This window comes from Diadema antillarum, unplaced genomic scaffold, assembly GCF_040938485.1.
Source record: "Diadema antillarum isolate AM-2024a unplaced genomic scaffold, OU_Dant_1.0 seq00000562_RagTag, whole genome shotgun sequence".
Lineage (NCBI taxonomy): Eukaryota > Metazoa > Echinodermata > Echinoidea > Diadematoida > Diadematidae > Diadema > Diadema antillarum.
Window position 1 is genome coordinate 1,589,223 of NW_027271501.1, and position 27,358 is coordinate 1,616,580.

At 39.7% G+C, this 27,358-nt stretch overlaps 1 protein-coding gene across 1 annotated transcript; it reads right to left on the reverse strand.

The window, feature by feature from the left end:
- Positions 1 to 5,265: 5,265 nt before the first annotated feature.
- Positions 5,266 to 27,314, reverse strand: LOC139735042 (eukaryotic translation initiation factor 3 subunit C-like). Its single transcript, XM_071645817.1, has 20 exons — positions 27,290 to 27,314; positions 26,425 to 26,670; positions 24,255 to 24,447; positions 22,589 to 22,711; positions 21,948 to 22,085; positions 19,235 to 19,341; positions 17,787 to 17,928; positions 17,141 to 17,403; positions 16,648 to 16,744; positions 15,758 to 15,870; positions 15,111 to 15,234; positions 13,380 to 13,623; positions 12,386 to 12,582; positions 11,650 to 11,775; positions 10,833 to 10,983; positions 9,833 to 10,076; positions 8,554 to 8,619; positions 7,719 to 7,806; positions 6,781 to 7,150; positions 5,266 to 5,403 (listed from the first exon to the last, which is right to left on the reverse strand). The coding sequence occupies exons 2-20, from the start codon at positions 26,589 to 26,591 to the stop codon at positions 5,363 to 5,365; spliced, it is 2,994 nt and encodes a 997-aa protein (XP_071501918.1). The 5' UTR covers positions 26,592 to 26,670; positions 27,290 to 27,314; the 3' UTR covers positions 5,266 to 5,362.
- Between the last annotated feature and the right edge of the window lie 44 nt (positions 27,315 to 27,358).

Sequence of the window (27,358 nt, forward strand, 5' to 3'; positions counted from 1 at the left end):
GAAAATGGAGGTAGTACGATGGGTCTGTAGAAATTGTGTGGGAGACTGATCCATGTTTTTCACTCCAGGAATAAATGTACTCATATATACTACAAGTTTCCTAGACAAATATATGTTTGAGGTGTAGTCTTTTGAGAATATTTTGTCAAATGAAAGGAAGGTATACCAGAGCTGCCAAGTCACCCTGATCTGCAGGAGACTTTCTGAAAACTTGGATTTTTATGCCTCCGCCACAAAGTGGTGCCAGAGGCATTATGTTTTCGGGTTGTCTGTAAGTCCGTAAGTACGTCCGTCCGCATTCGTTTATGCGATAACTTGAGAAATATTAACTGGAATTTTACAAAAACTTGGTCCAAGTATAGAGTATGATGAGGCAACTACTTGATTAGATTTTGGGTGAAATCGGCCAAAGGTCAAAGGTCAAGGTCAAATCATGAAATTGTATCCATTTACGCGATAACTCAAGACTGGATTGAGTAAATTTCACCAAACTGTGTCCGAGGATGATGTATGATGGGACAATTACATGATTAGTTTTTTAGTGAAATCGGACAAAGGTCAAAGATCAAGGTCAAATCCTAAAATTTAGCTGTTTACGTGATAACTCAAAACTGGATGAAGCAGCTTTCACCAAACTTGGTCCAAGGATGATGTATGATGGGGCAATTAGTTGAGGAGATTTTAGTGACATTGGCAAGAGGTCAAAGGGTCAAGGTCAAATGCTAAAAATGTTGCTATTTCCCCCATATCTATGCAATGCCCGAAGATATTTTAGTGAAACTTAGTGTAGACATGTACTACTGCGTAAAAATTACTCAATGCATAAACTTATAACAGGGTCGGTCAGAAGTCAAGTAAGAATTCTCAATTCCCCAAATATGTGTACCTGCACTCTTAGACAATTATAGCAAACCCAGTTTGAGGAAAGTGAACATTCCAGATATTTCTGACAAACCTGTCATATCAATATTTTGCCAGTTATGTGAACCTGTCATCACACATTGTGAAGACGTTGTATCATACACCTATTCAAAGGGAGAATCATGCATTATGGCGGAGGCATCAGTCGCCATAGCGACATTTCTAGTTTTTCTTTGTGTTTTCAAAAGAGAAAAATATATAAAAGATATCCATGATTGAGGGTGGTCCACAGCTTGAAATTTGAGCATGTTACAAGCTCTAAATGTGAAAATACAGTATTGCGAAAATTGTATGTGCACAGAGCGCACATCACAAACAATTTTTCAATGTATTGTTGTTGGGCTGCTTACATGCGATGTTCTGTCACATTTTGCGTATCAAGTTTTACGTTTCTCACGTTTGAATATGTTTCATCTTGAGCATGTTGCCAATTTTCAAGGATGTTGCATAGCTTGTTGCTGGCTCTTGAGGATGTTGCACAAATATTTGAACATTTTGCAACGACATGCTCAAACCCCTTGTGGACCACTCTAAATTGATTTTGGTAATGGCATGTACTTCTGCCCGTTGAGATGCATGTAACACACAAGTACAATTGTACATAATGTATCTCCCTGATAACTGGGGAATGTGTTATTTTGATGGGTAATTGTTGACAACCCCGGTATACCACTGTATATACTATTGCTAGTGAAATATTCCTCCGTCCCTTTCATCTGATCGCATGACAGTTAGTTTGAAGGTCAAACGTTCACATGACATGGGGGAAAAGTTTTTGGTATGTGCACAAACAAAGGGCATTATCATCCACTCCACAAAGAATCAATTACATTTTTTCTTTGTAGGTAAAAGGTAATACGTGCTGAAAGGAGTATCAAGCAATAGGGATATTTTCTTCTTTGTTGACATTGCTCACTGTTCCATCCAGTCGTAGCAATCATTTGTGGAAGTGCGATCAAGTGTTTATTGCCAATGGGTGTGTAGAAAGCTCATCAAAATAAAAAATGTAAAAAAAGATAGAAAAATGTAGCACTCATTGTCATCATCCCATCCTTTTGTTTACATGTTTACCTTTCTATATAGGGGCAGTGTGGGGGGGGGGGCACACATACTTTCATAGATATTTTGACACCAAACATCTAAATATTCCACATTGTATTCAGCTTGATATCCTGGTGTTCAGTTAAACAATGTTTTCACGAATGCAAAATTAATCTTTGAGTGCAGAGGGCTATTTGTAGTTGTTACTGAACAAAGAACTCCTATTTTGGGGGGCAAATTTTTTCAAGTAAAATGGCATGTTAATTAAGCAAAATCAGCAAGCTAAAATATTGTCTCCTTGTGAACATATGCCATATACTTCACTTCGAAAGTGAGAATTTGCTCATTGTGCTGAAAATCAAAGGGATAAATGTGTTTGTCATTCTGTTGCAATTCATGATCACTCACAAAATTGCCTTAAACAGCCGGCACCACAAAATACATGTATATGGTATGTACAGGCATCCCTTTCCATGTACTTCAATGACTGGAACTTCGTAAAGTTGTGTTGACTTCACCTAGGCCCTCTGTGGTCAGGCAGTTTGTGGAGGAGGATGCATAGAATGTCTTTGAATAATGACCATTGCATCTAATAGACCAGTTCGTAATTCCACTTTGCGCATGAGCAGAAAAAGGTCATTTGTACCAACAGGCATTTTGGTTTATCATTTCACTGAAATGAGCATCTGTGATGTGATGATTATTCATGTGATCCTTATCTGATTAGTGCTTGCCAGCACATCCACCTGATAGCAAGCCTGGCATTTGCAGTATCAAAAGAAAAAGGTTGTTATTGCATTCCATACGAAACAATAAATTAGATGCCTGCTAAAATGTCAACTGACGGACTATTCTGGTCACCTGGTCTAAGCACAAGCTCATTCTTTGTTTGGACATGAATTCCACAAATTGCTATGTCGGGCAAGCTTATGCATTATACCGCTTTGAAAACGAGTGAAGTGCCTAACCAACTGAGAAAAAAAGAAAGGTCATTTGTACCAAGGTGTACATGGGCTAATTACGAACTGGCTAATTGTGAACAAGACTTGTCATTGCTCGCAGTGTGCTACATGTATTAGTGTCTGTCTGCACGTTTTGCTTTTGATTTTCTGAGGTGTACCATTTTTGTTTTTTCAAAAAGAGACAAATAAATCATCATTTGTTTGCTTTCTTCCAACCCAGTCTACAACACTCTCCGTCATACAGACACAAAACTTCACAATGTATACAATCCTTCAGGGAATATTCTTTTATTTGACTAAAAGAGCTTACAAGTGACCCTTTGCGAGAGTCACAGACATGGTAATCAAACATGATCTGATCCAGAAATGCACCACATAACAGAGGATCTCGGCATATAGTCACATAATTTTCTGTTAACATTACACACTGAAATATTCACTAATATTTTACATGACCATATATTTTTCTTCTTATGCTGTATATAGACTGCCCAACTTCTTCTGCAGGATGCACAAGTACATGAACTAATTGGCTTCACTTAAATAGTGTTCGCTGAATTTGAAGACTGGTAAATAATGCAAGAGATCCTGGAAACATGCTCAAAACTTGGTAACCTTCATCATGTCGCTGGAACGATGACAGCTGCCGATCATGTGATGTGCACTGAAATATTTGCTCAAACTATTCAAAATTACCTAGACATGGCATTGATTCAACCGAGGTGGTATAAAACAGACCTTGTGAAGTGTTTGGATAAGCACAAGGGCAGTCTGCTATTATAACATCATCTTTCAGATTGCAATTCCACTCTATGTTCAATTTGACCTTCAAAAACAGAGCACACAGGGAACCTCATTATAACAAGAGCCTAAAAATCATGAATCACAATAACCTTGTTACATCTGATTTCACACTGCATCAAGGTATAAAATCAGAGAAATATGTTGAGTTCAGACCAGCAAAAAATCACCAGGCTTTAGGAGGGTTTAGTTATACCGAGCTCTCTTGAGGTTCCACTGTAAAACCATACAGACAGTAAGGACAAAGCTTCATCAAAATTGACAAACAGGAATAAAAATTAGAAAATGTTATAATGGGTAGTTCCATGTGTCTTCCTGAAACAGTGACATCAGCTTGAGACTACATCTATGCAAATTAGAAGAGATGATGATGTCACTGTCTGTCAAGTCTCCTATGGACCTGCATACAAATGTACACTGAATTTCCTCCATTTTATGCAATCATGAAGGAACACACAGTATCAAATTATGAGATTATGAAAACATAACAATGACTTTCAGAAGTGAAGGGGAGATATGTAATTTTGTGTACAAGTAAATGAGGAAATTGTCACGTGATGACATCATCTCTAATTTGCATATTTGGGCGTGGCCAATATCACTATTCAATGCAAACATGTACACCTTTAATATTCCATAGCCTCATCGTAAGTCAAACGGTGATAAAAACCTGAATTATTTTGTTTGCTTGAATTTGCGTTTGAAAGTCAATCTGAACATAACGCACTGTACCATTTGTTTGCAGCCTAATTCAGCAATGGTGTGTGTAGACAAGACTATTATGGCATGAAATTCATCATTTGTTATGGTATGGTACTGATTTCACTCCAACAAGTCTGTTTTACGGCTAGTGAAACTCCACATCTGCATGTGTTTAAGCAGTCAGAAGGTATACCTGTCGTTAAACATTGGAGGCACGGCGTCTTCATGTACCCACAACCCTTACAAAGTAAGACTAAGAATATTGAACTATCCGCAGCCTCGGTGGACCAACACGTTTGTGAGACATTCTGCAGAATAATAGTGGCAAAAAGGGATGACTAATATAATACAATTACATTCAATGAATTGTTAGAGCATATAATAAATATAAGAAGCCAAGTAAATGTTGAGACTGGAGGAGCAATTTTCTACTTTGCATGCAAACAATGACTTAAAACTCAAGACTGACCAAAATGCAGTATCTACTAATAATAAATTTTCCTCTCTTCTTATCTATTAAACAAAAGGTAGCAGTACGCCTTTTCCAAGGCCAAAAGTTTACTGCATTTTACCTCAAGATGGTGCATGATATTAGAACACAGGCAAAACTTTCAAACAAGCCAACTTGTGATTTGGCTACGAAAACTCAGAAAGTTGAGTAGATTTCCTATCATATCATAGAGTACTTGAGGCTTCTTTCTTAATTCATGAAGTAAGATGCATCCCTCCAAGCAGAAATGATTAAATTTCTCAGAATATAACCAACCCCCCCCCCCCCCCAACCCTTGCACAGAAGTGCAACTACTGTTTAGAAATTTACAAGGGAATGGTGGTCTGTGACTGTGATGGTAATTGACAGGCTTCGTGGAAACCACAACCAGAAGCACTGGACACTAGGCAGGTCAGTAGATAGACTGTTTTCGGCTAAGCTCTGTCTAGTACATGCGATTCTGCTGCTGAGGGTTTCTTCTCCGACCTGTACAAAATTAGACAAGAAGAGAGCAGAGAAGGGAATAGTAAATGAAACAATTAATGTCATCCGCCACAGGTATTGCTTTCCATGGGTCATCCCTGATGAGCATATTAAAGATAAAGTAACCGTCATCACTCATGCGTTAATGACCAGCATACTTGATGCAATGATACATGGTTGGTGGCTAATGTGCTCATACAATTTGTATCACCACAAGAAGATGGTTTCAAACGTGGAGTTAACCTTGGATATTTCATACACACTGCATGCTTGCTGCAAAGAAGTGAAAACTTTGCTATTTCCAGCTTGAAAAAACATTTTGACAAACTACATTAGCCCTATTCCCAACGGGGGGCATTTTGGCCCCCCCCCCCCCCTCGAGGTTTCGCGTGATTATTCCGCAACGCATGATGCTCTCACCGCGACATTTTGTGACTTTTTTCTTTCAAGTATCACACAATTTTTTAGACCAAATTTGTCGCTCCCGGGCGTACCGTTTTGTAGCCACGCCCCTTTGAAAAAAATTTGTCGACCCAAAAATTGCTCAAAAACGTGATTTTGTGTACAAATCCAAAGTAAATTGTGTTTTTGCAATTAATTCATATAAAATAAATATTTTTACTTTCAATGGCTGGTAATGATTCATTTTAGCCTGATTATGCTTTAAAAAGTTTCTACAACAAATTTTGATGAAAAAACAACAAAAACAAAAAGTAAAAAACAAAGAAATACATAAGAAATTCAATAAACAATAAAATACATAAGAAAACATTATGAAGCCGAATTTTGTTTCAATATTATTGTTGAGGATATTGAAAAGAATATGTTCACCAAAAATTAGAAGTCTCGGAGCTTTATTTTTTGATTTATAAGCAAAAAATTGATTTTGCATAAATTAGCATAAATTAATATAAAATACATAAATCAAACTGTTAGAAATCTAACTAAATAGTCTTGTAGATTACATTGGCCTCTACCTTAGTGCAAATTTTTGTGAGGATCACGCGATCCACGACCGAGATCTGAAGGGGGGGGCCAAAAAGGCCCTTCCCCCCGGTGGTTTCAAGTCCCTCAAAAAAACCCGGTGGGATTAGGGTTAAGTGTAAACATGGAATATGAAGGGGGTGGGGTGAAATGAAGAACTTCACTGGTCAAATCTTTTCTGGGCAAATTGCATGAAACTGTTTGCACGAAGACATCAAATTTAGATGGATAAACAACTCTTCACCATCCTTTCTTTGTAAGGAAACAGCCGATACTTTTGTCAACCACACAATTAAAAAGCTCAAAGTCATGAAGAGGAATTCAGGAATAGAGCACTCATATGTTTTCATCTGAAACATCACCTCTGAATATTCTCTTTTCACTGCTTGCTCCTACCTCTTCCACCTGTTCGTCCATCCTTGTTGTAGCGATCACGCCCATCTTTGTTGTAGCGGTCACGCCCATCCTTGTTATAACGGTCGCGGCCATCCTTGTTGTACCTGTCGCGGCCATCTTTGTTGTATCGGTCCCGGCCACCCCTGTCCTTATACCCATCACGGCCCCGCCCGTCCTTGTTGTAGCCACGGTCCTTGAAGCCCTGCTGGTCGCGGGGCTTGAAGCGGCCGTCCGTGCCTCGGTCGATGAGACGTTCGTTGTTCTCCACTAAGTTGACCACCTTGTCCGCAAGTCGCAGGGAGAGGTGCTGCAGGCGAGTTGGCTCGCAGCGGTGCATGACAATCGTCGCTGCCGGTTCATCCCACGATGCCTGTCAATCATCAATACAGCAGATTCAACTTTGACCCCTCAGAAATTTTGATGTCATAATGATACCTTTATTAATGTGGTTTGATGAAGTATCACATATTTTCAATAATACAGTTCTAACTTTTAGTTTTGAAAACATCCTGGAGAAAAACAATGTCTGATGTGCTTTTTTTCACTCCTCTGTGTTTAACAACTACCCAAATATTTGTGTGGGTTTTGTTTTGTTTTGTTTTGTTTTTTTTCAATTTCATCAACTTGTCTTAACCAAGTCAAATGTATCACAAAAATTTCACATATACATACACACAAGCATTTATAGTGTCAAAAACACATGGGGCAGATAATTAAAAACAACCAACCTTTTATCCATTTGATATCTGATGACTGTCCAGAAATGTGGACGATATGGAATACTCTACACATTTTCTAGAATGTGATCATTTAATACGAAGCAAATACAATAATAGAAGCAAACACAAAATTACCCAAGTGCTGTGACAGCTGGATGAGGGCACATAAACTCCATTACAAGCTAAAACATTATGACAAGATTCCTTATCATCACTTACCATGAGTTCTTCGTTGATAATCATCTTACTGACGATGCTATGGACAGCCGTCTTCTCCAACTCAAACATCTCTGAGAGGGTAATGAGACTGAAACCAAACAATATAATTCATTCAAATGAGCCCATGTTAACATTATATACAATCCTGTGCGTGAAGTAATAATAATAAGAATAATAACAATAATAATTGTTTTGGATATAAACTCCAAATCTTATTGTCCAAGAATGGAAATTCATTTTGCCCAATTGATCGTGGGCCTGGCAGCCACTGAGCAGCGCCAGATCGACGTTGCTCTAACCTTTTCAACTGTTGAACGGCAAAAAAGGTAGCAGCAACTCCCATCTTTTAACATCTTTTGGTATGACGCGGCCGGGGTTTGAACCCACGACCTCCCGATTGTGAGGGCAGCCGCTCTACTCACTGAGCCAACACATCGGTCTATATCAGCTCTACATCACATTATGTTATCACTAAGGTGGAAACTATCATATGATTACCTTCTGTATTATTTCTTTGTTTCTTTTCTGCACTGGACCAATATCTGAGACCTTCACTCCTTTACATTAAATAAATGCACTGCTTGCATGAAACAACCAACACACTGCTGATATTTGCCTTTCCTGTGAAAGGTGCATGACGTGTAAAGAAAAGATAGCACTTTGCATTCGAAAATATTGTTCAAATGTATTCAGCGCTAACATCACAAAGTCTCTTCTTCAGTAAAATTACATCAGAGAAAAACTGCAATTAATGACTGTATGTGGTGCTTGATTGCAATCATGTGCTGGGAGGTCACACATATTATCATGAACAATGTAGTAGGTCAACACTCACCTGAGGGAGTCATACACACTACCGTAGGTGAACAGGTAGGTCCGGAGACTTTCTTCTTGGATTTTCCTAGGGAAAATGAACAAATGTGATGGAATAGTTTTACAGATGGTGTAAGTTGCACGTTAACACTTCACCCAATTCACAACATAGCGCATTTACAGTTGAAAAAAATGAGATAAAAAGGAACCTTTCGGTGAACTTGTTTGAATAAGACAAAACCATGTTTTACTATATAGATTACACATTTTCTATCCAAATTAATACATTCACAGCTTGGAACATCTCACCTGCTCAGACAATATCAGTAACAAGTCTCACGGGTGTCATTTTAAGCTGGAATTTACGTTGTCACTGAGAAGTGAAGTTCAAATGCATGTAGCAGAGTGTTTTGAAAATTTGTCGTATCTGTAATCTTTGATTTACCACATTACTCTGGGTAATGAAATATCTGACATAAGTATACATATGCACGCCACATACAGCTGACTGAAGTGTTCCCCTTGTGAAAATCAGCAGAGACAGTAAAGAAGAGCAAGCAGACTTTTACCTATGCAATCATCTGTTCGCGGCGAAAGAAGACAGAGAATACCCTGATAAAAACCACAGTTTGTTTGGTATTTTTTGAGTCCCATAAAGATGCACAATATTTTCGAGAAAGACAGCACACCCAAGTACGACCTCTGGACCTAGACCCTCTTACAGACCGACCAAGTCTCGCATGTTAGGCGGGAGACTCAGGCCTCAGGGGTCTTTCACACACTCACATACTTGACAAGCCTTTTCTCACACTTCACCAAAACGAAACAAACAAACAAACACACAAACTAAACCTAAAAACATCATGGATTTTCAACCACCGAAAAAGACACATTTTGGAACATCAGAATAATTACAAATATTACATTCGGTATGCACAAGATTGCATGATCTACAGCTTAAAAATGGACAAGACCCTTACTGTGGGAGGAGGGACACCCCTTCCAACATGCTTCACACAACACAATCCGTATCAGGACAATAACCCCCACCCCAGGACAATTACCCCCTGCTAAATACTGGTTAGGGTTGGAGTAAAGATTAGAATTAGGGTTAGGTTTAGGGTTAGAATTTAGGTCAGGGTTAGGATTAGGTCAGAATGAGGGTTAGGATTAGGATCAGGGGGAAGGGTTAGGATTAGGATCAGGGGAAGGGTCCGAGGTAATTGTCCGGGGGGTAATTGTCTTACTCAATCCCTTCTCGGCCATAAGAGTCTGTCTGGTCCTGGTATCTCCGCACTCACCTGGTGATGAGATCCCTGACATGGTTGGGGTCCTGGAACAGGTTCCACACCTTCATGTTCATCTTCTCGTTGATCAGATACTGCTTGCAGCCACGCCAGTCGCCGTAGCGCATTGCTCGCGAGGCAGCCACCACGTGCTCCCGCATGCTCTCCGGCGGGCCGATCAGCGTCTGGCGCTCGCTCAGGCGCAGCTGGTGGTGAAAGCTCTTGCTGATCATGCGACGCCGGATGTCAAAATGGTGGGCTGGGGGGGGGGGGGGGGGAACAAGTCAGTGTGATGCATTTTGATCATTACTTTCCATCAATAACTTTCACTTCAAGAAATTTTACAAAATGATATGCCCAAATGGACTTCCTCCCCCATCCACTGAACAGGAACAGGCTCATAAGAACAAAGCTGGAACCGACTGACATTTTCTTCATTAAGATGTCAAAATCCTTCTTAAGCTCCACATCTCAATGTTGAAATATCATTCTGAATATCATACATTGCCTAATTACATGCAATGCACAAACATGACGATAGAGCTGTCTTGAATGTTTGTTCTGTGACTAATGGAATCTACACATGTATGAGGAAAAGTAAATTTTATTAAATAGTCAATTCATACACACATGTATGGGGAAAAGTAAATTTTACTAAATAGTCAATTCATACAAAATTTAGTACTCTGAGAATTCTTTAGAGGGAAGAAAAAAAATATATTCCAATACTAATCACATGGTGCGGTGTGAGAGTACTTGCAGAAAAAGAAAAAAAAAGTGTAGAAAAAAAAATCTTACATTTATGAAAAAAGAAAGTCTGAAGAACATTAAACTGTAATTATTTCAATGCATTTAAAGTGCCCAAAAGTCTGAAAAGTGGGTTTTGGGGGCAGAGTAGAAATATCTGATATCAGATTAAACCCTAAACTCTCATATCCCTGCAGTAGCAAATGACAGAATTTCAAGCGCAATAGGTCAAGCTTGGAGTGAGGGGTCAAAGGTCACAGCGACTCACAGGCCATGTAGGGGATCTCTAGGAGCATGGCTGAGACGAGGTAGACACACTCCAGCAGCTCCAGGTTGATGTGCATGTGGAACGGGAGCTGACGGCTCTTCTCAATCTTCTCCTGCTGAGCGTCTCGTTCCTGCTGCCTCATTAGGAGACCCTGCACATTGCACAAATCAATAATCAATCAATTAATCAATTAATCACTCACTCTATCAATCAATCAATCATTTAATCTATCTATCTATCTACCTATCTATCTGTCAATCAATAATTATTGATGGTAATAATAATAACATAAAAAACAACAGCAATAATGCAAAAAAAAAGGTTTACTTCATTTCATTTCATTTAAAGGCACATAGTCCCAGTGGTTAAGTCAAATATGTACGCGGGCGCACGGCGCAAGTTTCCTAGAGACCTACGCTATCAACTCCTCTTCAGCACTTATGCTTTGGCCCATTTCCCCCCCCGAGTCCGAAAAAGTCTGATCCACTGTAGTCAGTGGTCCGATCACAGTTCGGCTCATGATTCGGATGAGGGGGACGGCAGCTTTAGCAAACTTCTTTTGTGATGTCACACTAAGAAGCACATAAGCACGCTTCCTGGCATCACTACAGACTGTATCATTACAGACAGTATCATCCAACAGCGCCCTCTCATCCACCGGGACTATGGGCCTTTACGTTTCCACAAAAATTATACAGTGTTGTATCTGTAACATACATCCAGAGATTAATTAAAAGTAGAAACATCACAAAATCTCCCCCCAAAAGCCAATAATCTGGTTTCCCCATGGGCAACATCCGAAGGCAGAGACACTCACCTGTGCCAACAGCTCCTTGGCTCTTCCTCCACTCTGGATGTCCAGAAGTGCATTGTGGGCATCCTTGATGTTGCCGTGGCGAAACGCACACAGACCAAGCTGCACCATGGTACGGTTGTACAAGATCTGCCGGTGTGAAAGGAACAAATGACACATTGCTAATAGGCAGGAGCAAAATTCACTCAGATGTTTTCTAGATATTACATCATCTAAATCCAGGTTATAAAGATGATGGATGGGTGGATGGATGGATGAAAAAATTCAACCCACAATCCAACAAGTGCAAAGAGAAGACACATGATGAAAGCATCAACTTCATGTAGAACTCACAATCCCAAACCAGGAACAACATGCATTTCTATGTGATAACATGTTAAATGAATGTACCATTATTTCAACAGTTGTAATATCTGTGTATATTGTTTGGAAATGAAAGTAAACAAGGAATGAACTAAACGAATTACCATCAAACAGATGGATAGTTAGAAAAGTCCCCCCACCCCCACCCCCACCTCACATACACCCCCATCCGTATCAGGGCAATTACCACCTCCCCTAACCCCCGGCTAAATATGGGTTAGTAATAAGGTTAGAGTAAAGATTAGGGTTAGGGTTAGGATTAGGTTCAGGATTAGGATTAGGGTTAGGGTCAGGGGAAGGGTCCGCGGTAATTGCCCAGGGGGTAATTGCCCAAGACCCACCCCCATCATCTCTCCACTCCCCAGTCCATTCTTACCTGGGTGGGTATGTCAGAGAACTGGATGGTTTGCTGGAGGTGAGACATGAGCATGAGGTCCCGGGCGGTGTACCAGCGGTCATGGATGGCATAGTGATAGATGTGGCACAGCATGGTCCTGGTTCGGATCAGGTCCGTCGTGTCCTTGGAGTAGATGTACTTACACATCCGGCTCATCAGCTCCAGAGACGACTCCTCTGTAGAGACAGAGAGACGGACAAATACGATACACAACAAACAGACACATCAAGGCTATGATAAAAAGGTGGACAACGCCAATGTTACAGCTACAATGTACGTCCACAGTTAAAGGTCAGCACTTTACCACCTACGCATTTGTTGCACTGTAAACCTCTACTCAACATGGGAAGTGGTAGATTTGACCTTTTTACTGAGATTTTTACTCTCAAAGTGGGTTGATGCACAGATGACACAACCTACACACAGAAACACAAACTCTTTAACACATCCAAACCCCTACACACATTTTTTTCCAATAATCTTTATTAATAACCATTCAAACAATACAAATATAATATCATTACCTGATACTGCTGTACAAAGTAACAGAATAATTACACATTTTGGCCTAGTGCAGCAGTGCATTTACCTTGTATAATTCTTACCATGCATCATGTTTTAAAATCCACATAATTCCTCCCAGGATACGCATCTAGTCTAAGACAAAATAAATATTACAAGTTCAGAAACAAGTCACAAATTCCGCATATATGCACGCAAGGCACAGGTTGCCTCCTGCACACGCCACGAGACGTGACGCCGGTGCCCGAAATCGAAATGTGCTTTAGCAGCGGGTCAACGTACAGACGTGACGCCTTGATGTACAGTTGCACTTGGCGTCACAACCCTCTCATTCACCCAATCGAAAACTCCCCATTATCTCACAAACACACACACACACAAAAAAGTTGGAAACCAGGAGCCCCATCGAAACCAAAACTCTACCATCCCTTTCATATACTTCAATCCCCACCTTTCTTCTCCTTGTCCCTCTCTTCTTCCTCAATCTTGCTCTCCTCAGAGGACTCCTTCTTCTCCTCCTCCTCCTTCCCTTCTTCCTCCTCCTCCTTCTCTTCTTCCTTCTCCTCCTTCTCTTCTTCCTTCTCCTCCTTGCTATCCGTCTCTCCGTCTTTCTGCTCCTCCTTGTTCTTCTTCTCTTCCTCCGCCTTGGCCTTGGCTCGGTTCTTCTCCAGCTCACGCAGCTTTTCGTAGTCATACTGGGTGGGTAGGAAGCCAAAAAAAATCAGGATATTGCTCTTAAAGGACAAGTTCACCTTCATAGACATGTCGATTGAATGAATGCAGCAATATCAATAGAACACATCAGCAAAACTTTGAGAAAAATCAGACAATCTGTTTAAGAATTATGAATTTTTAAAGTTTCTGCTCAGTCATTGCTGGATGAAAAGACTACTACAGCGTGTGATGTCACATGCTTACAACGATATAAAGAAAATATAAAGAAAATTCAACATATTTTCACTTTTCTTGCATAATAAAAGAACACTTGACTTCCCTCTTTCAGAAAGCAAGGGGGAATGATATTACCCTTAACATACGTCAGTGACGAGTGGAGGAAATGTGCACTTTTTTTCAAAGAGTAAAATGTTGTGAAATTCTCTTTATATTTTCCTTATATTGTTGTACGCATGTGACATCATACACTGTAGAAGTCTTCTCATTCAGCAGTGACTATGCAGATACTTTAAAAATTCATAACTTTTGAACGGATTGTCCGATTTCCCCCAAACTTTCACTGACGTGTTCTACTGATACTTCTGCATTCACTCAATCCACATGTATATGAAGGTGAACTTGTCCTTTAAAGTTTCATCATTTCTGCAGTTGACATTTTTGTTTTCGTGATCATATTTTTGAACAAGACACATGGATACTTTTCCCACGGTATGAAGGAAAGCATCCCATTTCTTTTCAAATACTGTATACGTCATGTATCAGGCGAGTCTGATTTTTTTTGCAAGTCGGGACTTCCGGACAAAGTCACGAGAGGTTACATTCGCAATCGTCGAGTACAGTATAATCAAACAATTTGTTCATGTACTGTTCGCTGCGTACCAGTACATGTGCGTGTGCATGTCGCAATAAAGTCGGGATCTGAGTTAATATTTTCGCATGTTGTCAAATTTGCAAAGCTACATGCCCTACAGAATGTCTTGCATGTCTCTTTACATGCCCAGTAATTGTAACCCAAAATACAAAAGATGAAAGCAATAAACAGAAAATGGCTTAAGCCTATGTATGCTACTACTGGGATGACTTTTGATGGTTTATCATCAACTTTTATTCAAGAAGAGTATATGAAACAAATAAACATTGCTAGTAAATAGTCCATCTAATATCCTAAGTGACTACTATGTCATTTAACAGACACACAATATGAATAAAAATGTTCATATTTTTCAAATCATTTTTTTTTCTCTACACCAAAGGAGCCGAGTAATGTTCCAAACAAATTTGAAGTATTTTGGTAAAAACTCAGAGCACAAGGAAGAACTTTAAAGAAACTATAGGAGAACTTTGATTATATTGGACAAGCACAGCCGACTGGTGCAAACAGTGAAACTCCCATCCATGTGAATATAGGTTAAATCCAGCAAACTCTCTGGGGAAGAAGGTTTGGACAGTTAGAGCCAGGCTCAAATATCACTACACATGGGTTGTGGCAAAAGAGGGCGCTCTATACCTTGTAGTAGATGTGCTGGATGTGTCGCAGGTAAATGCGGCAGATTTCAGAGGAAATCCCGCATGCCTCGAGGTAACCTTGCAGCTGCGTGATGATGTTTGTTACAGTGGTCTCATCCTTCAACCTAACATGAGAGATAAAAATGACATCAACCTCAAATCTTCCCTGTAGAAAGATACTCAAATAAATCCTCTCAAAAAGTTTTCCAAAACAAACGTTTGCACATTGTACAGCAAGAAATATTCGCGGCATGAAATTTTCGCGTATTGGAGACGACAGCGTTTTTTGCAGCTTGAAGATTCTGCAAATTGCCACTGGCAACCATTGCATTATAAAAGAACTTTCGTAGGCATTTTAATTTTGCGGATCTTGGCTCTTGTGAAATTAAAATGAATGCAAAATAATTCTGGCTTCATAGTAGCTTGAATGATGGAGCAAAGCTACAACTAGTTTCATATCAGAATATATGAGATAATTTTAATATTTGCAAAAATATCTATTGTCATGTAAAGAGTGCAGTATCTTTGAAAAGATTCCAATTTTTCTCTATTTGATAATGACCTTACTTTGTAAAATTTTGAAAATGGCATCTGTTTTTGCATTCAAACTCTGCAAATATTCTTGATGCTTGAAAGGTGACAACTAACCTGTCCACGTATTCCGTGGAGTGAGCGTCGGTGCCTTGAAGGATCTTGGTGAACTCTTCGTCAAGCCGCTCTGCCACTGTGAGGATACATCCCCGGACCCTGAATGGCGGCTCCTACCAGGAAGCAGACAAAACACGCAGTAAAAAGAAAATTGTGTTGGCATATCGCTCCCTACTTTTTCTTTCTTCCCATGGGATTTAACAAATATTGAGCACCGCCAAACATTCAGTGAACTTGGAGGTGCAAAGTTTTATGACAAGATGATGATTACGGCTGAAGAATTCTGCAGGACTGGATGGTTACGAGAAAATAAAACCCAAATATATAAATATGTGAATTGAGTAAATGCAGAAATAGTTGTAGAACACATTAGCGAAGTTTGAGGAACTATCGGGTAATCCATTGAAAACTTATGAATTGTCTTTTTAAGTTAAGGTGCAGCCACTGCTGAATGAGAAGACGACAACATTTTGTGACGCCACATATGGAAAACAATATAAGGAAATATAAAGAAATTTCAACATATTTTCACTTTTCTAGCATATTGAAAGAAAACTTGACTTACCTCTTTCAGAAAGTACACAGAAAAATATTACCCTAAACATATGGCAGTAACAAGTCCAGGGAATAAATACATTTCACTATAAAATGAAATTTTGTGGAAATGTCTTTATATTTTCTTTGCATCGCTTTCCATACATGACATCACCAATTGCAGTAGTCCTCTGATCCAGTGATGGCTGCACAAAAACTTCAAAACTCATAGCTTCTGAATAGACTGTCCGATTTTCCTCAAACTCTCCTTGATGTGTTCAACAAATATGGCTGCATTCCCTCAATCCACATATATGTTTTGTTTCATTCCCCTTTAGGAGAAACAGACAACTCACCGTAAGCTGCTCGGCATCCTCCGACATATTTTCCGTCACCACTATGTCTTGATTGGCCACCAAGATATCCAGCATTTCTTTCATTAGCTCCAGGCACCTGTACAAAACAAAATCACCAGTTCTATGATTGAAGTCCCACCTATCTTCCTCTTCTATTCCAGCCACAACTTTGAGGAATTCACCCATATGTGAAGGGAAAATTTAGAGCGAAAAATGGAATCATCAGCCACCTTTATGGCTGAATAAATCATATAAGAGAGGACATCTGATTCATCATGGAAGCATAAGCATGGCTGAAACCGGGCTGACAGTTTCATGAGGAAATTACCTCAGATTTGCCTCTCACAAAAGGTAGATTTTTGGAAATCATGTGAATGAATGCCTAACACGTGTATACGGATATACACACACTCACACTAACAGCAGGCACATAAACTCAGGCAAATCTACATGTGCTTCCGTAACAAAAACATTTCATAGTGGGCTTCCTTACATTTCCCACATGGTAGTTTTCATGCACGCCGCCACGTTGGGGTTGTAATCAAAGATGGCCGACATGATGTGGAAGTCGATCTTGAGGTCGATGCCCAGCCCAAGGTTGTTCTGTCGGGCGATGCTCCGAAGCTCCTTCAGCAGCTCGATCTGGTCGGCCCGGTTGGTGCCGCGCTTGCCGCGGGCGGAGACGATCTCGCCCAGCTTCTTGACGACCACAGAGTGCGTGATTTCAACGTCCTTGGCAAACATCTTCGGTTTTTCCTGCAAAAATTGTGTACAAAGTAACAACATGAATTGAGACCAACATACATTATTCTTCAAGGATCATGTGAAATCTACATCTACACCATCGCACCACAGTGATCTATTTTGCACTGTAATGCATAGGTAAGGAATGCCATTTTCTTGATCGTAGCACATTGCCACACAGTATCATGACAGCTGGGCATGCATGTTCTGGGTTTACCCTCTCCACAATGAAGCCTAACAACAAAAAATGATTTGCAGAATGACAAATAAATACTTTTAAAAAAGCGGACAATAAAAACACAAGAGTGAAAACACAGATCAGGCAAGAGAAAGAAAAATGCGCCTACAGAGCCTTTGGGTTTACTGAACAACAAGAGGTTGAAACGACCTCTGACCTTCTCGACCTTGATGCCACCTTTGACCTCTTCCCATTCTCCATCTCCTGCCTCGCCGTCCTCTGCCAGCTCCTCTTCCCTGACCTTAGCCTTCTTCCTACTCCTGTCTTTCCTCGAAGTCTTGTCGGTTGTTGCTGGGGTTCTGGTAGAATGGAAAGGAACCAGTATTAAAGGGATGGTACAGTATTGGTGGAGATGAGAATTGGGCCTTTAACTTTTTGCGAGATACCAAGAAAACACTTATGAAATAGTACATAGCTAACCATTTTAAGAGGAATTCAAAGTTTATTTATTTTATTCGATGAAAATCGGGTTTGGAATGACTGAAACATCTAAAAACAAAGTAAAGCAAAGCAATCGTAATAAAGTGTGGGTCCCACACTTTATTAGAATCGCTCTTTTTTGGATATCTTGACCATTTCAAAACCAATTTTCATCAAATAAACGTTGAATTCCTCATAGAATTACATGCTCTTTCATATTTCATAAGAGGTTTCTCTTTATTTCACCAAAAAATGTTAGAAACCCGAAATTAGGTCTCAACCAAAACTGTACGATCCCTTTAACAGTCACACCAGCGTACAATGTAGGTATGCACTCATCAGCCAGGACCAGTGACACGACATTTGCTCCTTCGACAATTACTCTGGTCGCATTTTCTCCAAGGACTTGGGGTTAGGGTTAGGGTTGTGATGGGGTCTTAGGTTTAGTTTGACGTGAGGAATAAGATTAGGGTTATGTTTGTGGGTAGGTTTTATGCTTGGATTAGCGTGCAGATACTCCATGGGAGCAATTGTCATGGAAGTAAATGTCACGGACCCACAAGGACCATCTGTTACTATTCTTGTGGACTCATGTTTGTGTCATTGCACTTGCAGATTGTAACTGGCAGGTTAATAGAGTCCATCTTATCCCTTATTCTGAGTTTATGGCTGTGAGACATAGCTTTGACAGCATCTTCAATACCACCACAGAAAGACAGTGAGCATAATTACGGCAGGTCAAGATCATATTTGATCCCACATTTCTTTGTTTGTGTGCTTGTTTCCAAGAAACAAGCGACTGTGGGGAGAACTTGGGAAATGACTTCACAAATCAAGAATTTTATTACTATTATCAGTACTATTTTATTAACTTATTTATTTATTCATTCATTTATTTATCTATCTATCTACTCATTCATTCATTCATTCATTTATTTAGTTCACATTTCAACATAAAATACAAACAAAAAATAATATTACATGATATAAATATTGTGGTGATTCTAGGTGCATATTCACTCTTTCGCAGGGATTTGGACAACCAAGATAAACCAATGTTAAACATTAGGTACTTTTTCCACAGGGACATGGTTGGACAAGGAGATATTGCTCAAATACGGGCAAGTTTCACATATCACTTTGATCATCCCTACATGGTGAGGTCAAGGGAGAAATGCTACTCACTTCTTCAAGAAGTACTCGGCCGTTAGATGAGCGATGGCCGGGACTTCGTCATCCGAGCTGGAGTCGGATGACATGGATTCGTCCCAAGAGTCATCTGATTCGTCATCCTGGTGAATGATATATAGAGACAGGAAGCTGGATCACTATTCTATGACTGCAAAGATGGCCTTGTCAATCTATGTAGGATACTCAATTTACCTGCATCATCAATATGCAACTATTCTTTGACAGTTTTTAGGTATGCAACATTGTTATACTTAGCAACACCTCAAGTAGACAACTAAATTTGATATTGGAAAACTTTTTCATTCTTTGACACCTTCCTCTTTTCTTTTTTTATATGAACATTTAACTTTATAAGACAGGAATTGTTTATATTTGATTTCTTTTACTCAAACTGACTGAAAACATAGTATATCATCTCTTTCAAATACATTTGTATATAAACTGTGTACATTCACATTCTATAATATACCTATACAAATAGTAATGATATAATAATATGAAAAATTTACATAGTGCTTAAGACCCAAAGTTTTCTAAGCACTTTACAATTAAGAAAAAAAAACATAAAAGTCAACTACGAGTAAAAATGATCCATAAATGACACAATCATTTACTGTATATTGTTCTTCAAATGAAAGTGAGTTTCTTCCAGAAAATGTCAATATTTTCTTGTTGGTTGCTGGGACATTTTGATAATGATGCTTATGGGAGGAAAAAACAAGAGACCCGCGGGTCTAGCGCTCACCTGAGTATCGCAAGTTCACCTTTCACGCAGTCACTAATCTAAATTATTCACAGCTCTACCAAAATTTGACGAGGCATTCTCAAGTGGAAGATGAAAATGTACAATAAGGGCCCATTTTTTTCAAGATTCCTTAATTTGGGGGAATTGGGGCCCCCTGGGGCCCTCTGGGTGGGGCATGGTGCCCAGTTTGATAAATTGAGATCCTGACCACCTAGGGATGCTACCTGCCAAGTTTGACAAAAATCCATCATGAGGTTTTCAGGAAGAAGATGAAAATGTACAATTCAGGCCCCCATTTGGACCCTTCCAACCACCCCCCCCCTACCCCCAAGAGGGGCACCCCTGGATCTCCTATGAACAAACTTGAAACTACAGTCATTAATGTACTCACTCATAGTATTATCTCAGCTCTATAACTTCTGATTCTAGAGAAGATTTTTAAAGATTCCTTCATTTGGGGGGTTTGTGCCCCCTGGGGGCCCCCTGGGCGGGGCATGGTGCCTATTTTAACAAATTGAGATCCTAACCCCCTAGGGATGCTACCTGCCAAGTTTGGTGAAAATGGGTCATGGGGTTCTCAAGAAGAAGATAAAAATGTACAATTTAGGCCCCATTAGGACCCCTCCTCACCCCCCCCCCCCCCCCCCCCCCCCCCCCCCCCCCCCGGGTCCCAAGGTTTGATTCTGCCATGAACAAACTTGAAACTACAGTCATCAATGTGCTAACTCATAGTATTAACCTAGCTCTATCACTTCTGGTTCTAGAGAAGACGATTTTTGCGGATTCCTTAATTTTGGGGGGTTTGGGCCCCCTGGGGGCCCCCTGGGTGGGTCATGGTGCCCATTTTAACAAATGGAGTTCCTAACCCCCTAGGGATGCTACCTGCCAAGTTTGGTGAAAATGGGTCATGGAGTTCTCAAGAAGAAGATGAAAATGTACAATTTAGGCCCCATTAGAACCCTCCCCCACCCCCCTCCCCTGGGTCCCAAGGGGGGCACCCCTGATTCTGCCATGAACAAACTTGAAACTACAGTCATCAATGTACTAAGTCATAGTATTAACTTAGCTCTATCACTTCTGGTTCTAGAGAAGAAGATTTTTACAGATTCCTTAATTTTGGGGGGTTTGGGCCCCCCTGGGGGCCCCCTGGGGGCCCCCTGGGTGGGGCATGGTGCCCATTTTAACAAATTGAGTTCCTAACCCCCTAGGGATGCTACCTGCCAAGTTTGATGAAAATCGGTCATGGGGTTTTCAAGAAGAAGATGAAAATGTAAAAAGTTTACGCACGACGCACGACGCACGACGGACGACGGACGACGGACGACGGACGACGGACGACGGACGAAGGGCGATCGCAATAGCTCACTTGAGCCTTTGGCTCAGGTGAGCTAAAAACCAGGATTTGGGATGATAAGAGACTATATTTTGAATTTAAAGGAGACCTCCGGATGATTTTCAGACTTTTACATTTGAACAAATATGAATTAGTTATACTGAGTACAGAATTTCAAAATTTATAGTAATTGGGTTGAGGAATAAGAATGTTTTCAAAATTTACAACAAACTGCAATGAATAAGGATGATGACATGGCAGCCTCACCATATGAATGGATGAGTTGGGGTCAAGGAAGCAGAACAAGAGAAGGAGGCATGCATAGATTATACAGAGGTGAACTTGTTTTAAGCAAGTGGTATTGTAATGGAATTACACTGCTGCATTTCTGAAATATGTGAGTCTCCTATGTCATCAACACTGTTCAGTGTAATTTGTTTAAGATTTTTCAGAGTATTTTTTCTCTGCTCAAAGACCACAATAAATTCTAAAAATCTATACATGGAGCTGTCGATTTATGTACTACATGATGTGAAATTATGAAAGTCGTCTGGAATGCCCCTTCAATCACATCTGAAAGTGATGACTCCAAACAGCTCCTTCGAGACAAAGTAAAGATGGCTTCTTACCGAGTCTCTCTCCTCCTTTGCCTTGGGGACAGTCTTCTTGAAGCTCTGCACCGGGGCCTTCTCTTCCTCCTCCTCTGGCTCGCCACTCTCCTCATCCTCATCCTCCTCCTCATCATCATCTTTCTCAGCATCGGGATTCTGCATCAGAACAACATCATGTTATCGATGATTACAAAAATCTGCTCTTTTGAATGTATTAACAAACTAGACATGTGAAGATAGCCATGTGAAACTTACGATTACATTGATAGAATTCTGCTTCATGATTTAAACATATATGTCAAATGTACACATGCATAAACATGCAGTTTGATCATCAAAAACATTTAAATCAAATAGAGTTTACAAATAAATCTCATCTGAAGCTAAAGACCAGAAATCACACATCATATTCCACAGAAAAAAATGACGCCAGCTGCTTGTTTGGGGTCATCAATTGCTGGTAGAAAAAAACAAGTTGTTATAATTAAACCCTACACGAAAATGTATTTTTCTGACATCGTTAAAAAGATGACCATCAGAAAACAGATTCCCCAACAACTCCTTCAATTTATCTATCATCAGAAAATTATGAACATTTGTGACAAACAGAACTGCCACATGCATAAATGTGAAAACTGGGAAAAATTCCACACACTCACCTCCTTGTACTTCTCAAACTGTTCCTCCAGTTGGCTCTCTCGGACATACTTCCTGGACTTCTGCCTCAAGGTGGCCAACGCTTTAGCATTTGCCTTGTTCAGCTTCTTTTTCTCCTCCCACAACTACAAGCAAGAACACATCAATTAAATACAGAACTGATACAATAACTAATCACTCTGCAATACTATAATCACAAAAAAGTGTGTTTCAAAAGAATAAAACGAGTTTAAATAGGTTTCAGTAAGTTTCGTTTTAAACAGAAGACAAAATTCATTTTATAGAGATATGAAAACAGATTTTTGTGGGTGATGACTGAACATTGAGAGTATAACAGAAAGCTGACTGACATTTAACCCCCCAATTCTGTATTTCATCGAAGAATTACTTTAAACAATGAATTAGATTCATGACTATACATAGCATACAGAAGGAAGTTCAATGCATTTTAAGTCTAAATCAACACTATGTCAAAAGAAACAAGGAAAAGTAGAAATTACGCGGTGCGTAATATATGTCCCCGCCGGAAGTAGCATTTAGTAGCAAAATGCACAATATAGGTAAAAAGATGAAGGTCAAAGGTCAAAGAAGTCAAAGGTCAAAATTCTATGTAGAAGTTTTGAAGCCCTCACCTAGTGCCATCACATAAAGCAAACGGAATCGAAATCGGGTTAGAAATGGCGAAGGAGTAGCATTTTGTAGGCAATGTGCAATATAGGTCAAAAATCAAGGTCAAAGGTCAAAGAAGTCAAAGGTCAAAATTCTGTGTAGAAGTTTTGAAGCCCTCACCTAGTGCCATCACTTAAAGCAAACGGAATTGAAATCGGGTTACAAATGGCAAAGGAGTAGCATTTTGTAGCAAAATGTACAATATAGGTCAAAAATCAAGGTCAAAGGTCAAAGAAGTCAAAGGTCAAAATTCTGTGTAGAAGTTTTGAAGCCCTCACCTAGTGCCATCACATAAAGCAAACGGAATCAAAATCGGGTTAGAAATGGCGAAGGAGTAGCATTTTGTAGGCAATGTGCAATATAGGTCAAAAATCAAGGTCAAAGGTCAAAGAAGTCAAAGGTCAAAATTCTGTGTAGAAGTTTTGAAGCCCTCACCTAGTGCCATCACTTAAAGCAAACGGAATTGAAATCGGGTTACAAATGGCAAAGGAGTAGCATTTTGTAGCAAAATGTACAATATAGGTCAAAAATCAAGGTCAAAGGTCAAAGAAGTCAAAGGTCAAAATTCTGTGTAGAAGTTTTGAAGCCCTCACCTAGTGCCATCATATAAAGCAAACGGAATCAAAATCGGGTTAGAAATGGCGAAGGAGTAGCATTTTGAAGCAAAATGTACAATATAGGTCAAAGGTCAAGGTCAAAGGTCACAATTGAAATTCTGTATACAAGTTTCAAAGCTCCCATGTAGTGCTATCATATAAAGCAAACAGAATCAAAATTGGGTTAGAAATGACGAAGGAGTAGCATTTTGAACGTTTTGATCACACACGGACGCACACACGGACGGACACACGGACGGACGGACGGACGGACGGACACACGGACACACGGACACACGGACACACACACGTACGGAGCCCGTTTCATAGTCCCCTGCTCGAACTCGTTCGGCGGGGACAATAACCAGTACGATCCCCAACATTTGATCCCCAATATCAGTACCTCATTGACGAAGGATTCCAGCTCCACAAGGCAGCGGACGTAGTAGCGAGGGTACTGCCCTTCGCTGCTCAGCACATTCTGGGCCTTGGCATACACTCGGGTCAGCTCCTCAAAGCTTGACAGCACCCGAGACACGTCGCGAATCTTCTTCTGATTTTTCATCTGCTTGATCACATCCATGATTTCATCATGCCTGTAGAAACGAAGAGAAATATCATCCGAAAAAGGATGAGAAAACTTGTTTATGAAGTTTGTGGGAAACAAGGGCATCATCATTTTCTCTCTTATTTATTTATCTTTTTTTTTTTTTTTGGTCTCAATTGCTGAAGTAGAAATTGAAATTTATCTGGAGATTTCACTTCAGCATCTAGCTTACAATTCAATTAAAGCCCCCTTTTTATGTGCCTTGAAATCTTGCAAAATTTGAAATCACTACTGTTAAAACCTCATATAAATACTTGAAGCAAAATATCTCATACTACTGAATATTCAATACTTTTTCCCGATACAAATTCATCTTACCCTTAAATGGTGTATTTTCTGTGGAATCTAGACTCACTAGGTCATTATCTTCATATGATAAAGTGAAACTGAAGATATTCTTTCAGCACGTATGGTACGTATATGACAAACATCACATGTACTTTCCCAAGTCATGTCAAAATGGTTGCCCCCCCCCCCCCCAGCTGATATAAACATCAAATTAAAGAAGGAATAGTTAATCTGTTGCAACCCTCTCATCATATACTCAATTTAATTTGTTCTACTTTGGCAGTGGTTGAATTTGAAATAATTTTCAAAGAGAACACAGAGTATATGCCATTTCTATCATGACACTTTTTTCTCTTCATCAGTATTTTAAAAAATGATGCAATTTTGAGGAAAACATGTGAAATCCTGATATTTTGACATTACTCAAGGTATTTGTTATACATTCAAGCTTGAATGGCCCTACCAACCAAGTACATGCCATTTCTGTCATGACACTTTTTTTTTCTCTCCATCAGTACAAAAAAAATATATATATATGATGTAATCAAGAAGAAAACATATGGAATCCTGATATTTTGACAACACTCTGGTATTTGCTATACATTCACACCTGAATGACCCTACCAACCAAGTACAATTGTACATTATGCCATTTCTGTCTCGACTTTTTTTTTTTCTCTCCATCAGTACCAAAAAACCAAAAAACAAAGATGATGCAATCTAGACGAAATCATATGAAATCCCCATATATTGACAACTTTTGGGTAATTGCTAAACACGCACCTGAATGGCCCCATCAACAAGGGTGGCATAACATCTGCTCCTGTGACAATTGCTCCGGTCTTATTTACTCCAAGGACTTAGGGTTAGAGTTAGGGTTGTGATTGGGTTTTCGGTTGAGATTGATGTGTGTATTAGGATTAGGTTTAGGATTGTTTGTTTGTGGGTAGGTTTTATGTTTCGCTTAGCATGCAGATATTTCATGGAAGCAATTGTCACAGAGGCAAATGTCACAGAGTCATCAACACGATAGTACAAGTGTAACAAGAAACCTTTTTAATCATCATTTGCAATTTGTAAGATCAAGCTCTTATCAAAAGTCAATATTTTAGAATGGACCAAAAATATAGACTGAGTTATTAGATAGAATAAAATCAAGTCAGGTTTTTACAATTTTCAAAATCCATCATAAGCAGTATTTAAGTGACAGACAATATTTAGAGTATATAACATAGAAAATGTTATTATAAGATTTTTTTGGTTTAATGTGTATTGTTCATTGTGTGTACAACTATGTGTGCATTTGCCATTAGTATGCATGTCTATTTGTGTGTGTGTGTGTGTGCTGCTGTTTGTAATTTTGTAATTAATATGTCATCCATATTGGTACATGTTACAGGACTTGGCTTCATATAATAAGGCTCCGCCTTAATGTCAAGTTCCTAGTGCTTCTTAATTTCTGATGTTGATGTTTATATTTTGTATCCGTTGCAGACATGTCAGTAACTCTATATACACTTGACAACATGAATCTGAATATAACATATTTGTACTTATATGTTGTGAATTTTCTGTTTGTTTATATGGTTTATATAAAGTATTGAATAAATAAATCGAAATCCAAATCCAAAAATATACGCTAGAAATGGAGGAAGAGAGAACAGCAGAAGTCTCATACCTCTTTGACTTTGCGCTCCTCACAACACGCTTAGTTTCTTCCTCATCATCGCTGAAGAAGAACCTGGCCATGGGCACAGGCTTGGACTGGGGGACGGGCATCCCATCATCGCTCGATTCCGAGTCGCTCTCCGTGGAGGAGCCACCCGCAAAGAAACGCGACGCCATGTTTCAAGACGTTTGTCACCAGCCTGGCTTATGTCGATTGTAGTATTCAACAGAGCAACCACAGATGACAGTATTTGACCTGTATTGGAGGAAAAAATAAAAACAGTACAATCTTGCACTCTGCAGATCAAATCTCTGTTGTCACAAATAACGGCATGCAGTAAACCTTGTTGGACATCCACCTACATTTCTTTAATTCGATTGAGCTACTCCGACCAAACTGATCTGGTAGATTTTCTTCGTAGACTAAGATTATTAAGAACCTGTGCAGCTGTACCTAGCTAGCTCTATCCAGTGTGCTCACCATGCAGTATTTGATAGCAAAAAGCACTTCGGCTTCTACTTTATAATCTCTCATTTGCAGCACATACACAATGATGAAAAGCATACCATACATTTCATGAAATTAATTTATTGCAGCTACACACGCGCGCGCGCCTGCCTGCAGCATCATGCATGTGCATGTGTAACAATATTAGTGTGGTGTGCCTTGTGCACTTGCTTGCTGCATGTCGCACCGCCGAAGTGTGAATGAATGAAACACAATCCTAACTTTTCTGTATCTATCATTACACTCTTTTTACACTCAATACAGCATACAATTGAACATAAACGCAAATCTCAAATTACGAAGCTAAGCCTACCATATTGCGGCAAATGTTCTAATAATAATTGGGCAATATGTTCTAGTCACTCACCACCAGTCGCAGCAGGTAATACTCGTGAAAACGTACTTGTATACCAAAGCGCGCGCGGGCGCGCTCATG

Bases quoted from the DNA above. Each gene is read 5' to 3' on its own strand.
- LOC139735042 (XM_071645817.1), bottom strand. From the start codon at position 26,591: ATGGCGTCGCGTTTCTTTGCGGGTGGCTCCTCCACGGAGAGCGACTCG. The intron at 19,342-21,947 runs GTAAGAAGCCAT...ATCATTCACCAG, and splicing joins CAAAGGAGGAGAGAGACTCG to GATGACGAATCAGATGACTC. The intron at 10,077-10,832 runs GTGAGTCGCTGT...CCCCCCCCCCAG, and splicing joins AGAGATCCCCTACATGGCCT to CCCACCATTTTGACATCCGG.